The 16,161-nt window shown below is 54.5% G+C and overlaps 1 protein-coding gene and 1 non-coding gene across 2 annotated transcripts; one reads left to right on the top strand and one right to left on the bottom strand.

The window, feature by feature from the left end:
• Window positions 1–1,640: 1,640 nt before the first annotated feature.
• Window positions 1,641–15,241, bottom strand: ROBO4 (roundabout guidance receptor 4). Its single transcript, XM_069468730.1, has 18 exons — window positions 15,172–15,241; window positions 14,504–14,833; window positions 14,089–14,246; window positions 13,795–13,915; window positions 13,384–13,511; window positions 13,057–13,285; window positions 12,682–12,794; window positions 11,820–11,988; window positions 11,477–11,662; window positions 11,306–11,348; window positions 9,233–9,369; window positions 8,863–9,126; window positions 4,779–4,886; window positions 4,448–4,586; window positions 4,087–4,323; window positions 3,571–3,926; window positions 2,420–2,626; window positions 1,641–2,297 (listed from the first exon to the last, which is right to left on the bottom strand). The coding sequence occupies exons 1-18, from the start codon at window positions 15,239–15,241 to the stop codon at window positions 2,275–2,277; spliced, it is 3,018 nt and encodes a 1,005-aa protein (XP_069324831.1). The 3' UTR covers window positions 1,641–2,274.
• On the top strand, window positions 5,630–5,736 carry LOC138385516 (U6 spliceosomal RNA). The gene has a single exon (XR_011233750.1). It is a non-coding gene; the product is annotated as a U6 spliceosomal RNA (small nuclear RNA).
• Window positions 15,242–16,161: the final 920 nt, after the last annotated feature.

The following is a 16,161-nucleotide window of genomic DNA, read 5'->3' as shown; positions in this document are numbered from 1 at the left end:
TAATTGGCTGAGTGGCCAGAGAGCCAGCTCTTCCCTTTCCATCTCTTTCTAACCGAAGCCTGTTTGTAAACAAAACAATAAAAAGAGTCTGATCAGAGCCCTGGGCCCTGCTCGCTGGTTTCTTGCAGGACGCTGGGAAGAAGGGCACTGCCAGGGCACACCGGTAGCTTCTGCTTCCCTTTGAGCTCTGCCAAAACATGAGGTGGGCACAGGCGCTAAGAGACACTGACCTGTCCTGCTTCCCGAGGAGCTGAAGCCCACTGTCCCCCAGCTATAACCACAGAGACTTTGCAAATGGCGAATAGTGAGAATCTTGTCCCACCTTCGGAGGATCGAGTCCTGACAGTGGCCTCCTCTGGGGTGTGTACTGTCCTGTAAGGAAACATGCTCCTCACAATAAAAAGAATCTTAAAAAACTCAGAGAAAGGAGGATCTTATGAGGGAAGCCCCAGCAGGAAAGAAGAGCATGTTTTAGACCCCCTGACTCCCTCACAGAGGGCGTGTGCCAAGGGGCACCTCCTGGCCAGACTGGCCCCAGATATGATTGGGTTGGCTAGCACAGAATTGTTAAAACTTGTCACCATGAACGCCATCGTCCCCATCAGCGCCTCCCCCACAGCCCACCCACTCATCGGCTACCTGGGGTTCTGCTTCCTTCTCACTGGCTCCACCTGGCGCAGGCCTGCCCTGCCGCTGGGGCGTGGCCGCTGCCCGCCAAGCCCAGGCCCTGCCCTCGCCTGCCACTTGGACCCGTGTGTGTACAAATCCCTTTTTCCCCTTCAGGCTGGCAAACCGGGTTGGAATGTTTTCAAAAAGAATTTTACCAGGAAGCTAAAAGAAAAACAAAGTCTAAAAATGGAAAAGCAAATAGAGAGGAACAGATGTGTATCTGGAGTACTGATTCCTCCTCCTGAGACCATGAAAATCCAGCTCAGACCAGCCTGATGGATGTAGCTCAGGAAGCACCCAGGCCCGGTCCGCCTAGCTCAACCTCTGAACCTTAAGGGGCCTCGGGGAAGAGCTGCTGGGTTCTGCTGGGTTTGGGGGGGCTGCTTCTGAATCGGCCCTCCCTAAAGGTATCTTCCTGTGGCCCCGGTCATGCTCTGTAGCAAACTGCCCCCACCCCCCAACTTGTATAACTTGTGGATTCCCCCCTGCCCTTTCCTGCCAAGTAAGGAAGACACAGACCTGCCCGCCTCCATGGTGTTCTGTGGCTCAGGCCCTGGAAGTCCTGCTGCAAGACCCATCTCCCCGTTCTTTTGTTTTGTTTGAACGGTGTTCGCTAGCCAACCATTGCAGGTGGTTCTACCTTTTGTGGAATTTAACTACTTTATCTATATTAAGAAACCATCTGGGATAGCTGAAAGCAGTTGTCTTCTCAGGATATGTTGGCAGGACCAGCAGCCCCTGAAACACCCCACCTCTCCCTTTCCTCCATTCTGCTTAGCATCTAGTGGATGAACATCGTCCTCCCTTCACTTGCAGAACAGAAATGAGTGACACTCCCTGAGTGTCAATGAATGCTGATCTCTTCCTAACTCAGGTAACTCTTGCTGTCTCTCCAGGTGTCCTCCCCAAAATGGTGCCCCAGGGAATGATCTCAAAGCACTCAAGTCTTTACAGTTCTATGGTATCAAATTTCTTAAGCTCATAGTGACAACAGTATGAGGAGAGTGCTTTTGTCTCACATTCTCACACCTCCCTTCCTCCCTAGACCCAGCCTTGAACCATTTGCCTTGGCAGGAGGGAGGACCTCACTGCCTCAATGGCGTTCCTCCATATTTCCTTTGCATGTTGCGGTTGGGGAGAGTTGAGCGAGCCTCTAGAGGAGAGGCCAGGTAACGCTGAGAGGAGGTTCTGAGAAGTTCCTTCCTCCACAGCCCTCTCCCACCAGTCTCTGTCGTCCTCCATGAAGACACCTCTGGCTCCTCCACCTCCCCCGATCCAAGTGGGTGGGGAGAGCAGGAGACAGGCTGCTCCTTCAGCCAAAATGACCTGGTTGTGGGAGTGGGTGGACAGAGGAGAAAGCAATGTCTAGGAGTCAGGTGGAGGTGATGTTTTGCTTCCTGAGAGCTCCAGGTCTGCTTTGCTCTTACTCTGTTTTGCTTTCATTTGTTTTCATGATCCTGGAAGGAGAACGCTCCTGGTGGTCAGGGAAGGTGGACCCCAACTGCAGAGAAGTGTAGGTCAAGACTCACACGCCACAGCCCAGGCCTTGTGGGCGGATGGGAGAAGTGGTTCTGATTCTCTTCTCGGCACTCTCAGGCACACAGTTCATGAGGAATCTATGGGAGAAGCTGAAGGAGAGTGGAGTCATCTTCCCGCTGAGCTCTCCTGCCAGGCCCTGGGCTTCCTCTGGGCTGCTCCCCAGAGCCCCTCTGGTCAAGATGGCCACATTAGCCAGGCAGACGGTACTTACCACCAGCCTTGGGCACAGGACAGCTGAGCCGACTGCTCTCGGAAGAGATCTGAGAGTCAGGGGGCCAGGGAGGCAGCCCCCTTCCCAGCCGCTGGGTGTGGTTGATCTCCACATCCTCCAACCAGTCTGGCCTCCACTCCCACAGGTGTAGGGAGAGGGTGGGGGTCAGGAAGAGGTCATCCCTCGGGGAGGGAGGTGATGAGGCATCTGTCAGGGAAGGTAGAGGTATCTATGGGGGGGGGGTGACCTTCAGTCTCTAGGGACTAGTTTAGGGCAGAAAGTTTAGGACCAGTTTAGGGCATATACCCAGCCCCAAACATAACCTAGCCCCAACTCAGTGGCCAGATCCCCAAGGGCCCAATCCATCAGTTTCCTTAGAGAGAAGAGCTTGAACTATTTCCTCCCTGCCCAGCTCTGGCCGTCTGTCTGTACCCTCTCTTCACTCTCCCATTCCCTGGGCATCTTTCTTCTCTCTCCATTATGGGCACAACTGTCCTGGATAATCCTTGCCCTCCTGTGCACCATAAGCCTCAAGCCTGGTTGTTGTTCTTGGGGGCACGGGTTAGAGTTAGGGTTAGTGAGATGGGTGTGGGGGATCTGCCGGGGTGTGTGGGGAAGGGAGCCCTGAGCTACCTTCTGCTGACATGGAGATAATGGTCTCACTCTGCTGGACACGGCAGGGGTGAGCCCAGTGGCTCCTCGGCCCCTGCCATGGACCGGGCAAGAGGAAGAGTTGGAAGAGGCTGGAGCAGCCTTTCCTGGAGACCAATATCTGGGCAATAGGAGACTCTTGGAGGCAGGGGAATGGGCCTGCAGTTGGCTGCCTTGAGCCTTTAGAATTGGACAATTTGTTCTTGTTCTGTGGGTGACCTTAGGCAAGTTAATAAACCTATCTGACTTACAGTTTCCTCCTTTGGAGAAAAGAAATAAAAAATATTCCTCATAGAGTTGTTAATATTAAATGTATATAAAGTGCTTATCCTGGTAGCTGGGACATAGTAGTCATCCAATACAAAGTAGCTGTTTTAACAATAATGATGAAGAGATGATGATGGTTGGGAAGCCTTGCCTCTTGCTTGGGGACAAGGGGAGTCTTACAGTAGTTGTGACCCTCTGAGGGGTGAGGAATAAGGTGGGGTGATCTCACGTACCCGTGAAGACACAGTCTGCCTCCCTGGGCTCCAGACCAAAACCGAAGCTATCCACAGCCACAGCCAGGGCACGGGCAAAGTGGGCATCAGCAAGGAAGGAGCCGTCAGAGGAGCTGACGAGGCTGGCTCTGGCACTGGGGGCATTGTCCTCTGAGGCTGAGCCCCAACCATTGGCCAAGGAGCCCTCACTGGGGGTCGGGGTGGGGCAGGGCCGAGGTGGGAACAGGCTCCCTGCTCCAGACCCCACCCCTCCGCCCATCCTGCCCATGTCTGCGAGCTCTGAGGCTGTTGGGACACTGATGTATCCATAGGTGGTGGGGGGTGAAGGAGCCCTTGGTGCAGGAGAGACACTGTTCCTAGGAAGAGGCAAAAAGGAAGGCAGCAATGGTCAGGGCGTGGTAGGGTGGTGCGGCAGCAGAAACACTGTGATGGAGGCAGGGCGCGGCGGGGAAGAGATCAGCATACTCCTGTAGCATGCTCACCTGTGGCTCTGTGCTTATCTCTCCGGCCACTCACCTGGGGGTCTCCTCACCCTCACTGAGTTCCAGGCACAGAGCCACCTCTTCAGGGGTCAGCACACTGTCCTGATCCTCCCCCAGGGAGGACAGTGAAGAGCTGGACAGGCGACTGGAAGCTGGGCTGGGGCCAGAGAGAGAAGATGCCTGGGGGCTGGAGGTGCCACTGGGGCTGTGGATGGGGATGGGCGCTGCTGGCAGCGGGACAGAGGATGGAGCTTGGGGCGCCACCAGGTGCCTGATTGGGGGCAGAGAGCGATGGCAGGATGATCAGTGCTGCTCTTCAAGTCCTTGTCCAGCCCCCCCCCAGCCGGTCCAATCCCAGCACGCACCCCACCCCCAACCTCCCAGTCCTGCCTTACTGGGTCTGTTGACTCTGCGTGGGGCTTCCACGAGGAGAGAGGGGTGCTGGAGGGAGTGGGCGAGTAACCAGCTCATTCGAGGACCTACGGAGCTGCGGTCCCAAGGCCCGCCAGGCAACCAGAGCTCCAGGCACGGCTCCTGGGGAACAGTGGCCTGGGCATGAGAATGGTAGACTCCCCATCAGCTCCAGAGCCCACCCAGCCCCCTCAGCTTCCTGTCCCCCCACCTCACCCACCCAGCCTACCCAGGGACAGGAGGAGAAGCCCGCCAGAGGGTCCCCTACACCCTGCCTCACCCCCAACTTCCCTCTCAGGGACCATCCCCCCTCACCTGGGCTTTGGGAAAGATTCTTGGAGCCTCTGTTTCCCAACTCCCCGGCCCGGAGCTCCATGGGGTGGCTGGCCCGGAGCAGTGGGGAGCTGTTGGCTTGGTGCAGCTCTGTAAAGCAAAGAGTTGGTGGTTGGGGGCCTTTCAGACCCCACCTGCAGCCTCTACCTTCAGCCTGTGATTCAATTCAGCTCGTGTGACCCTCAACACAGAGAAAAGACGAAAGCCTCTCACGCAATCCCCTCCATCCCCCAACCCCCATCTTCAACCAGCAGCCCTAACAGGGGGCAAAGTATACCAGGCTTGGTGTCAGAAGGCCACCCTCGTAGCCAGGCTCAGCTGTGTGACCTCAGGGAGCCGGTGACCTTTCTGAGCCTCAGTTTCCTTTGTAAATAATCACTTCAAATGATGGGTTTGGCAATTAAATAAATAAAAACAGATTTCAAAAGTTCTGGTGCCTAATGGATACTTTAAAAAACAACTTGCTTTTCCTTGACTGTATTCATTTCGGTCTTCCTGGTCTCTACACCCTCGCATCGCTACTCTCCTCATGAATTTTGGCTCTGTGAAGACAAATACTCCTCCTTTTCTTGGACAGTATCTATTAATTTCCATTTGTCACCTTGCAAACATCTCATGTGATTCTAGCCCTGGGAGACCTGACTGTCCCTCACTTGGGAGATGGGTTGGACTGTCAGGTTGAGCTGAGTGGGTGGGACAAAAACAGGAAGCCCCAGACAATACTGCTGTGACAGGAGGGAGTCAGCTGGTGGGAAGAGGAGCTCCAGAACAGGAAAACGTGTTGGTGTCACCTGGGAGGCAATGCCCTGCCCGTAGATACTCAATAATATATGTTGTGCTCGCTTCGTTCCAATATACTAAAATTGGAACGATACAGAGAAGATTAGCATGGCCCCTGCGCAAGGATGACACACAAATTCGTGAATCGTTCCATATTTTTAAGCATCATGAACAGAAATATATAGAAAATGCTGTTATGCTGAAGCATAACTTGTTTCAGAAGTCCAGCATCTGGTGCACTTAACAATAGAACATCTACTAAATTCTTTCCAAAATGAAAAAAAAAAAATAACATATGTTGAATGAACAAGTGAATGCATGGGTGATATCAGAGATGTGAGGTAAACGCAAGGTGAGGGCAGCCCCATCTGAGACGGCAGCTATACTCTTGCCTGCATGGGCAGTGGAGAGACAGGGCTCTGAGTGAACTCGACAACAGAGAAGATGAGGAAACCGAAAGGACAGCCTGAGCCATGGCAACGCCCTGTGAGCATGCTTCTTTGTCAGGCTAGAACTCAAAGGGATCGAAATTCAAACCAGAGAGGAACAGGGTAATAGAGGGAAGAGATTCTCCCAGGATCAGGAACCAGGAGAACATCCAAAAAAGGAGAAAAGGAACGGCCTTCAGATAAGCATCACATGATTAGAAGCTCAGCTAGGAAAGGGTCTCTCTTATTGGTAGAGTTATCTGGTCAGTCTGATCTCAAGATCTGGGAGCCACTATGGGCAGCTTCAGAGCAGGGAAGAGACCAAGGCTTTGGCACTGACCAAGACCCCACCTGGGCCCTAGGAATCCATGTACCAGTGGCCAGACCTTCTGATCCACGGGGATGAAAACCCACACAATGTCTAGACTTCTTCCATCAGAGTTTCCTTTTGTATTTTGGCTGGTTTGGTTTTTATTCATTTCCCTTAATTTTCATATGACCTACAGAGCCCTGGGGGCCACCTTCCAGGTTGGTGCTCCAACTCCACTGTCATCAGCTTTGTCTTGTCTGGTGCCTGGCTTCTTAATTAAGCTCAGAAATGTGAGCACAAGTTGGTTGGTTGGTTTGAGTGGAAAAGGAAGGGAAAAAGCCAGGCCTGGAAAAGGCCATATTTATCCCAGCCCATTTCATTTTCTCTAAGGGACCCTGGTAACAAAAGGATTCCTTCCACCTCGCTTGGAGTTACTTGGACTTTAGTTTCAATGCTACGTGAACAAACTAGGCCAGGCATGGTAGCTCACGCCTATCTCCCAGCACTTTGGGAGGCCGAGGCAGGATAATTCCTTGAGGCCAGGAGTTCGAGACAAGCCTGAGCAATACAGTGAGATCCAGCCTCTATAAAAATAGAAAAATTAGCTGGGCGTGGTGGTATGCCTGTAGTCCCAGCTACTCCAGAGGCTGAGGCAGGAGCATCATTTGAGCCCGGGAGTTGAGGTTACAGTGAGCTATGATGATGCCACTGCACTCCAGCCTGGGCAACAGAGCCAGACCCTGTCTCAAAAAAAGAAAGACAGAAACTATACAATAAAAATGTAATCAAGGTGAAAGGTCAAATCTCATTTGACATACTTGAATTGTAATAAATATTTGTTTGAATGAAATAATAAATGGATGACGATATTCAGTGCATATATCTGGCAAAGCGAGCAGACTAGGAACCTAATATAATGGATGAGAGATGGGAGAGTGCAGTTGTGAGAATATCAGTGGTAGAGAAAAACCCCAACTAAGATCAAATAATAAAAAAAAAGGAACAACCAGGTCAAGGGGAGTGATGGCACTGAAACAGCCTGACAGTTTTAGAAAAGGCAGAAACATCTGTCTTTGGATGAGGTGACAGCAGAAGAATCAACTCCATGGCTCTGGGCAAGATCATAGCATGATCTTGTTGTTGCTGTTTCCAAGGTCCTGGGAGCCAGAGGTGGAACTTCATGTGCCCACCAGCCAAGGAGAGTCACTGCAATTGCTCTACCCTGGGACAGTGGTAAGATGGGGCTGGGGTAAGGAGAAATAGGGGGTGAACTGAGGACCTAAACCACAGGTTAGGAAGCCTCATCTCAGAATTAGACCCCTTCCTAAGAACTGGTTTTAGTAAACCACTCACCTTTTCCCCATAGTATTAATGTTCTATGAGAGGCTAGACAATCCATTAAAGTCAGTGTAGTTCTCCGTGCAAAGGCTGTTTTTAAAATGAGACTTATTCAACCTCTTTTTAGCTGGTGTTTCATTATCACCAAGGATTTATAATGCAATAGCTCTGAGGCAAAGCTGGTAAAAATGCCAGCTTTGCTAACATTTAGAGTCATAAAATTCTGGGTAATGAACAAGCTCTTACTCTTAATCCATCTTTGCTTAATAAAAGTTGGATTGTATCCACTTAAAAAAAAGAGTTGGCTGTAGAACATTTGTTAAGTCTTACTAATCGGCACAGAAGACTCATGAAGACAGCAGGTAGGGTGCAGGTCAGCCTTCTGCAGGTCAGAATGGGAGGAAACAGCAGAGAGAATAGGATTTCCCAAGGGAGCTGAGAGATTCAGAGTAGCCTTCGGAGGCAGACCATCCTGAATTCAAATTTGAGTTCTGTGGCTCAGTACCTGTGGAATTTTGAGCAAGTTACCCAATCATTCTGACTCTCTTTCTTCTCTGTAAAATTAGAGAAATAATACCTAGGTAGGATTAAGTGAAGTAACAAATATAAGTAAAGCACCTAGCATATAGTAGTTGCTCAAGAAATGGAGACTATAATTATTTCTCTCTGTAAAGTCAAAGCAGACAGCTGGAAGACAGGAGAGAAATCTGTCCAGAAAGGAGCTGATGCCCAAGCACACCTGTACGTAATGCACAAGGAGATAAGTTCATGGGAGCCTGAGGCTTTGGCCAGTGCTGGTCACATTCTGCCGGGCTCTGGCATTACTTGTAAGCTAGTCGGCTCTTTCGTTAGACAACCATGAGCCTTCAGAGGTCAAGGGTTGTGTCTGGTATCATTTGTGTCCCCCACGTCTGGCACGTAGTGGTACATATTAAATGTGTGCTAAGTTGATTTAACTGCAGAAACAGCTCACTGCTGGTGTGGCCAAAACAAAACAAGGGCACAGTGCAGAGAAAAGCCGAGGTAAGCACACTCCTGGCTGAGTGCCCTGGTGATAGGAGAAACATGCCTTGAGTCTACCTGGAGAGCGGAATGGAAGCTACTGGGGCCTGCAGCCCATCCCTGGCTTCAAGGCCTCTTTCCCACCACATTCCCACTCGCGGGTCCTCCTACTACCAGCTCAAGCTCTGTCTATCTTCCGCTTCCTTACCCTGCTTCCTTTTGGCCTTCCAAGCCTCTGCCGGGGCCTGAGACAGGCGTGGAGAAGAGAGTGCCCTGTGGCTGCAGAGGCTGTCTGAGCTGGCCCAGGGGCTGGAGAGCCGGGCCAGCTGGGGCGGGAGGCGCCTGACAGCTGGGGCCTGGGGGTTTGGCCGGGCTGGGGGGCTGGAGGGCAGCTCAGCGATGAGGGAGCCATAAAAAGTGCTGGTGTCTGGCAGCAGGGGCACACCCGGGCTTCGGGGATCCCAGGAGATCACTACGATCAAAACGACAGGAGGAATTATGGTGAGCACATCTCACTCCCAACCCTGGGATCCCTGCCCCCCCACCGCCAGGCCTGTGCCCCCACTGGGCATGCTCACAGGAGCGACGACTCTCTAGGGGGTCCCGGGGGTCCACTCCCAGCCTACTGCTGAGGCTGCTGCTGCTGCTCAGGTCCCGGGAGCCGGAGGTGGAACGCCAAGTATCCGCCAGCCAGGGGGAGTCGCTGTGATCCATCCTGGGACAGTGGAGGGTGGGGGTGAGGTGGGGAAAAGCAGGGGAAAGAGAGAACCTCGTTGGCCAAGACCTCCAGCTCCAAGAGTGGCAGAAGGGGTTGAGGAGACGGATGGCTTTATCCTTACTACTACTTTGCAGCCCTTCACAGACTCCTTAAGATCTCTGACCTGGTGCCCCAGACTCAGCGCCCCTTTCTATCCCGAGATCAAGGGAAATCCAAGTTGCCCAGAGCTAGGAGGTATTAACAAGAGACAGCTATGTATGCTGAGATGTAAAGGACAGAAAATCTGGAGCCAGACAAATCTGGTTTGAAATCCCTATCTGCCAGGATTAGCTGTGCAACCTTAGGTAAGTATATAAATGCATTAGCCTCTCTGAGCCCTAGTTTCTTCATCTGTAAAACAGCAACACTAAGGCCTTCTACACTCAAGGCTGATGACGTGAGTTTAAATGAGGAAATGTGAGATCACTCAGTTGGCAGAGCAGGAGCTTGCTGCATGGATGTTGGCCTCCAGCTGCCTGAGCAATCCTTTAAGGACAGGCACTTCTCTGCTTAAAACCTTCAATGGCTCCCCATTTGCCAAGATAGAGCCCAGGTGCCCAGCAAGGCTAACGGGGTGGGTGAACCTTCTTTGGTCTGGCCCCCAGTTCCCTAACTTTCTCCTTTGCTCGGATCCATCTCACCTTCTGTGTCCCGGACAGACCCCAGTGGCTTGTCTTTCCCTGTGGAGGCAGCAGGCTATTGCTTGCTGTTCCCTCTGCCCTTCCCCTTCTCACTGTCAGGGTAAATGCAGAATCTTCTTTCTCCTGTCTTTCCCTCCCCTGCCCCGCTCCATGTAGCCTGTACGTGCTTCTGCACTGTCCACACTATAGTACTCAAATGCTCTCATGCTTGTCTCTGCCTAGGCTGAGCATTCCTGGCACATGGAGACTATGCCAAAGGAGTCAATAAACCAAATAAATGATCAGAATAGCATCTCCCTCAAGTACAAGAGAGAAGGTCCCAGGGGAGACAGAGAAAGTTCAGGGCAGACCAGACAAAGCCCAGGAGGTACAAGAAGAGAGAAACCAGTGAGCACAGAAAAACTCAGGAACACACCACCAGCCAGCTTGGAATCTTGTTCTGGGCTGAGAATCTGGCGGCAAAATGGCAGCCCCAGGCTTGGATGTATCTGGCACACAGTAGGTGCTTGATAACTTGTGTTGATAGATACAGACCCGGAGTGTGAAACCTCCCAGAGGAAATCTAACAAGATAAAGAGCCAAGGAAGCAGGCAGAGAGATAAAATGGTTACTTCGTGTAAAACTCAGCCAATAGGAGAAAAAAGGATGTGTTCTTAGTGTCTTGTCTCACAACCGCAGACTTGCTCTGGCAGCCAAACACACTTGGAGCAGAAGTGCCTACAGTCTGGCCCTGGTTTCGAGAACAAAGAGTAAATCTATGCTGTAGGGGTGGAGCGCCCTCTGCTGGAGCTGGGGGTGGATTACGGTGCAGGAAAGAGCTCAGCGGGAGATCTGCTGAACGCAGAGGCACCGCTCGCTCAGTACACGCTGGGCTTGCAGAGAACTTCAGACACCAGAGCTGGCCATGCCAGTTATTCTCCCCCAGCGGAGTAAGAAAGCAGAAGCATGTGGTGTGTGTTAATAAGAGGAGGGTGATAAGAGCACTGGATTAGGGATCCAGGAGGCCAGCTACTAGTTGTGCAGCCTTGAGCAAAGTCACTCGTTATGAGTCTCAGTTTACTCACCTGTCAACTGGTGTGATAGAAACATTGATGAAAAAGAAATGAACTCTCACTTGGAGTTCAGGAGAGATTCAGGTACTAGGGCCTCAAACTGCCTAGCAGATAGATTAGTACCCCATTCAATTCTCTGTCTCAGCCCCACTGTCCCTTGGCCTCCCCATTCCCCCATCTCAAGCCACTTTCATCTCTCACCTGTGTTTTAGGATGGCATCCTCGCTGGTATACCTGTACAGACCTGGAGGAAGGTAGGAGGAGGGCTAAATCCAGAGGCTCCACCACCTGGCCAGAGATCTAAAGCCCCTGCAGTGTTATGGCTGAACTCGGGGGAGGCCTGACCACCTTAGGGTCTCCCTCAACTCTCACCTGGGCCCAGGTGCACCCCAGCTCGGCGCCGACGGTGGATACACACAGCGGTGCCCAGCAGCAGCAGCCAGAGAACAACACCACCGCTGGCAATGACCTCTGGCCGCCTCAAGGTGGTTCTCAGCTGCTCCAGGATCCAGGGACCATGCTCACCGGGTTCTCGGGCGGCTCGCTCCATGGCCTGCTCTATATGGGGTGCAGAGCTCAGGCAGAGGGGCAGGTGAGGAGGTGAGGGTCCAGCAGACAAGGGGTAGGAGCTGGAAGTGTGAGGCAGGAGCAGGAGGAGCAAAAGGTGGGAATGGGTGTGCAGGGTATGGCTGGGGCCCGTGGGCACTGCCCTCACCTAAAAGGAGGCACACGGGGATACTGGGCTCCCCAGCCCCAGCGCCGGTGACTGCAGCCACTTGCACGCAGTAGGAGCCTGGCATTCGGGTGGCGATCTCCAGCTGGGTCTGCTCTCCCACTACAGTCCAGTTGGCTGGCGGCAGTGAGGTGTTGCCCAGGCTCCAGACCTGAGGCACAAGCAAAGGTGAGCAGCCACCTGGGCACCGTCCCAGCAGTTGCACCTGCCACCTGCAGGCCAGACTCCAGGCACATGGTCGGCCTGCCCTGCCATCCACCTGGGGAGCCCCCCAACACGCACCCACGATTCCTAGGCCCCTCTCCTTTACAAGTCTCTCGAGTGAGACCAACAGAACAAGGGCAAAAGCAATCTGTGAAAATATGCCTAAGACCAGTGGTTCTCAAACTCAGGGTGCTCCAGAATCACCTGGAAGGGAGTTTCTGATTGAGCAGGCCCAGGAAAGGCCCTGGGGACGTGCATTCCTAACAAGTTCCCCGGTGAGGCTGATGTTGCTGGTCCAGGAACCACACTTAGAGAACCACTGTCTTAGACGTTTAGAGTCAGATACAACCCGGTGTGATTCCTGTTCTGTTTCTTTCACCTGTTGCCTTAGCCTCACTTTCCGAGTCTGTAAATTGGGGATAATATCCTATGGTAGACTGGGAGGTGAAATGAGATCGTGGAGGCAAAGTGCTTGGCAGGGTCTGACAGACAGTAGGTCCTCGCTCAACAAAAGTAAGTTTCCTTTGCTTCTCCACACAGGTACTGTTTCTCAGTGCCCAGAGCAAGAGTCTGCAGGACTCCGGGGAGAAGAGATGCCCTGGTACCACCAGAAAGGGCTGTGGCAGCTTGTGGGGGGTACCTGGTAGCCACGGATGATGCCGTTGTGGTTTTCAGCAGGTGGTGGAACCCAGCTCACAAGGACACTGCCATTGCCAGGTTTTAGGGTCACCTCCTGGGGTGGGGCACTGGGCACTGGAAGGGAGGAAGAGAGGCGGTAAGGGGTGCTGAGGAAGAGGAGTCTAGGGAAGAGATCTGGACTGAAGGACAGAGCCAGAGCCCCCCTGAGGAAAACACAAGCTTCTCACAGTTCTCCTTGCCTGGCCAGGGCAGAAGTGAGTGAGTCCAGGAGCAGAACCCACCATCCCCCCAGACTGGAGTGGGACAGTCCAGGGGTCCCCAAGCAAGAAGGAGCCAGAGGGGATATTGTTGGGTTGTGGGGGGATCAGTCCCTAACCTTGTTCTGGCAGCCTCAGGAGCAACACGTTGCTGTCAGGGCCCCGAGCCCGGCCGGAGGATGGTCTTACTTTGAACTCATAGTCTTGACCCCAGTGGAGGCCCCCAAGCTCTGCGCTCTGCCAGCCGGCGAGCAGCGCCTCTGCCCATGGAGCTCCCTGGCCTCCTGGGGCAGTCTGGGTCCTGAACAAGGCCGTGTAGGACTGAGCAGGTGCAGCAGGGCCACTCACCTGGGGAGGAGGCGGGAGGAAGGGTGAGGAGCCAGGGAGCTCACGGCCAGCCCTTTCCTGAGCTCTGGACGGCTCTCACCCTTAGGATCTGGGCTCACCTTCCAGCTGAGCCACACGGCAGGCCCAGGCTTGGGGCCCTTTGCGGGGTCCGGCTGCAGCAGGGTCACGTTTTCCAGCTGAATGCGCACGGCCAGAAGCTCCAGAGGCTCCTTGAAGTCCTGGGGCTCTGCGGGGAGCATGGGGCTGGGATGGGGCCTATAGGCCGGAGTGAAGGAACTGAGGAGTGGAACATTCCCCAGCCACGGAGGAAGCCAACTCCCGGAGTCCCCAGGTCTGGCACTCCTATTTCTGCACTAGCATGGGGGAACCTCCCGTACATGAGGCCCCCACCACCCTGACCCTTGTCCCCATGCTGAGCCCCACATACCCCAACCCCAGCCCAAACCAGGACACACCACCCTCACTGGAGCCCCCAGCTGGCCCAGACTTCAGCTGACCCTCTGCCTTACCCTGGACAGACACCCTGGCTGCTCGGCTCTCCCGCTGCCCTGCGTTGTTGGTGGCCACACACATATAGGTCCCTTCGTCACTCTTCTCTGCTCTTGCCATCAGCAGGGAACCCCTGGACACCTGTCAGGGCAGGTGCACGGTGAGGCCTCCCCTGTGTGGAGGGTCTCAGAGGCCAGAGGGAAGCTTGAGGCCTCACTGCCCTCCCTCACTCAAAGTCTGCCAGGGGCCAGGGGGCTAGAGAGCAGGCCTGTCCCTCAGGGTGTGCCCAGGCGTATGGGGACAGGTACACTCACCGTGTGCCGCCCTGGCTGGAGGGCCAGGGGTTTCCCATCTTTCCACCATGAAACTGTGGGCTCTGGGTGGCCCCAGGGCGGCCCACATTCCAGAGTCACCTGCTCGCCCTCCACAGCTGCTGTGTCCCGAGGCTGGATCTGGAAATCCTCCCGGAGGACTGTTGGGAGGACAGAGGGTCAACAGGGAGCAGGGCCCAGCCTCCGCTCCCCTTCTCTCCCCTCCCCTACCACACTGGCCCCATTCTGCTTTGCCCACCTCCCGGGAGCTCCCAGGGCCGGCCCCAACCCAGCTCTCTTTCCAGAGTCTCCCAGCCCAGGCCTCTGCCTGCTCACAGACATCCCCTCGAACTTCCCTCAACTCTGGGCAACATCTCAGCCCAGGTTTGCCCCGCCCTGGGCCTCTTCCCAGGCTCACCAGCCACAGACAGCCGAGCACCTCGGCTGACTGCTGTGCCCAGATGGTTGCTGGCCTCACAGGTGTAGACGCCCAGATCTGTGGATCGGGCCTGGTCATCGTGGGCATGTCCCTGGGCAGGAGGCCGCAGCAGCAGGAGGGTTCCATCAGGTAGGAGGTGGTGTATGTCAGGGGGCACCATGCTCAGGGGCTGCCCATTCAGCAGCCAGCGGATGGTGGGCGGTGGCTGGCCGGAGGCTCGGCAGCTCATCCTGGCGGGGCCAGGGCCCTGGAGCAGCTGGTCCTGGGGGTGGACTAGGATCTGGGGCGGGGAGTCCTGAGCCATGCCTCCTGGGAGGGAAAGGGAGCAGAGCCGGGTCTGACCACCTCCACGGCCCAAATCCCTGCCCTCGCCTCGTCTGTCTTCTGTTGTGTGCGAGTTTGCCTGGTGGCCTGTGCTCATGAAGGGCAGATAAGCTAGCAGGGAATGACAGGGGAGAGGGCCAACGTGCATGGCATCCAGGCCACGGCTGTGTCATGCACACGCACACACATACTCATCATCATCATCATCATCATCTCTGGTACCCCCACTGCAAAAGAGAAGCAAAGGAGCCAGTGACCCTCTCCTGCCCTGACCAGGCCTTGGATCAAGGGAGTGTGGGCCGGGAGAGGGGGGCCACACTCACCCGTGAGGAGCAGGAGCAGGAGGGGCAGGGGCTGCAGGGCCCTCGGGAGGCTCACTCCTCCAGAGCCCATGGCGACTCTCAGGCCTCCGTCCTTGTCCCAGGCACTTTGTCCTACTGCTCTGAGCTCACAGCTGAGAGGGAAGGAGGGGCGGGGTGGGGCGGTGGTGGTTGTTTGTGACGGAGACTGCCCCAGGAGGGAAGCGGCTTTGAGGAAACCGATGCTTCCTGCCTGGCCCTTAGCGCCTCGGAGAACTGGGAGGAGACCAGAGGGGAGAAACTCTCTGACCTCGACCTCTGTAAGCCATCTCCCCAGCCCTAACTTCAGCCCTAGAGTTCACCTTATGATCTAGTCTGAGACTTCTTAAAGGGAGTCCTCACATTAACCATAACTCCAACCATAGCCTTAATGCTTCAGCCCTAACACTCTATTTAAATCTTATCCTTGTATGTAATCCCAGCACTATGGGAGGCCGAGGCAGGAGGATCGTTTCAGCTCAGGAGTTCCAGACCAGCCTGAGCAGGAGTGAGACCCCGTCTCTACTAAAAATAGAAAGAAATTAGCTGGACAACTAAAAATATATAGAAAAAATTAGCTGGGCATGGTGGCACATGCCTGTAATCCCAGCTACTCGGGAGGCTGAGGCAGGAGGGTCGCTTGAGCCCAGGAGTTTGAGGTTGCTGTGAGCTAGGCTGATGCCACAGCACTCTAGCCCGGGCAACAGAGTGAGACTGTGCCTCAGAAAAAGAAAAAATCTTATCCTTGAGTCCCAACCCTTATCCCTTTGCTTCCAGGTGGCCACCCAGAGGCAGAGTCTCAGGGCACAGCATGGAGAAGCTGAGGACAGAGGGCAGGGGGGTGGAGGGGACCAGGGGTGGGCTGTCATCCCACGGTCCCCTTCCCCAGGGACACATAGGGCAGGGGTGAGGTAGGGCAGAAGATAGGAGGGACTCAGCCTCTGGGCCAAGCTGGCAGATTCCCACAGAGCATGT

Source organism: Eulemur rufifrons, chromosome 6 (genome assembly GCF_041146395.1).
Source record: "Eulemur rufifrons isolate Redbay chromosome 6, OSU_ERuf_1, whole genome shotgun sequence".
Lineage (NCBI taxonomy): Eukaryota > Metazoa > Chordata > Mammalia > Primates > Lemuridae > Eulemur > Eulemur rufifrons.
The sequence above is the reverse complement of the archived record's forward strand: the minus strand, read 5'-3'. Positions and strand labels throughout refer to the sequence as shown.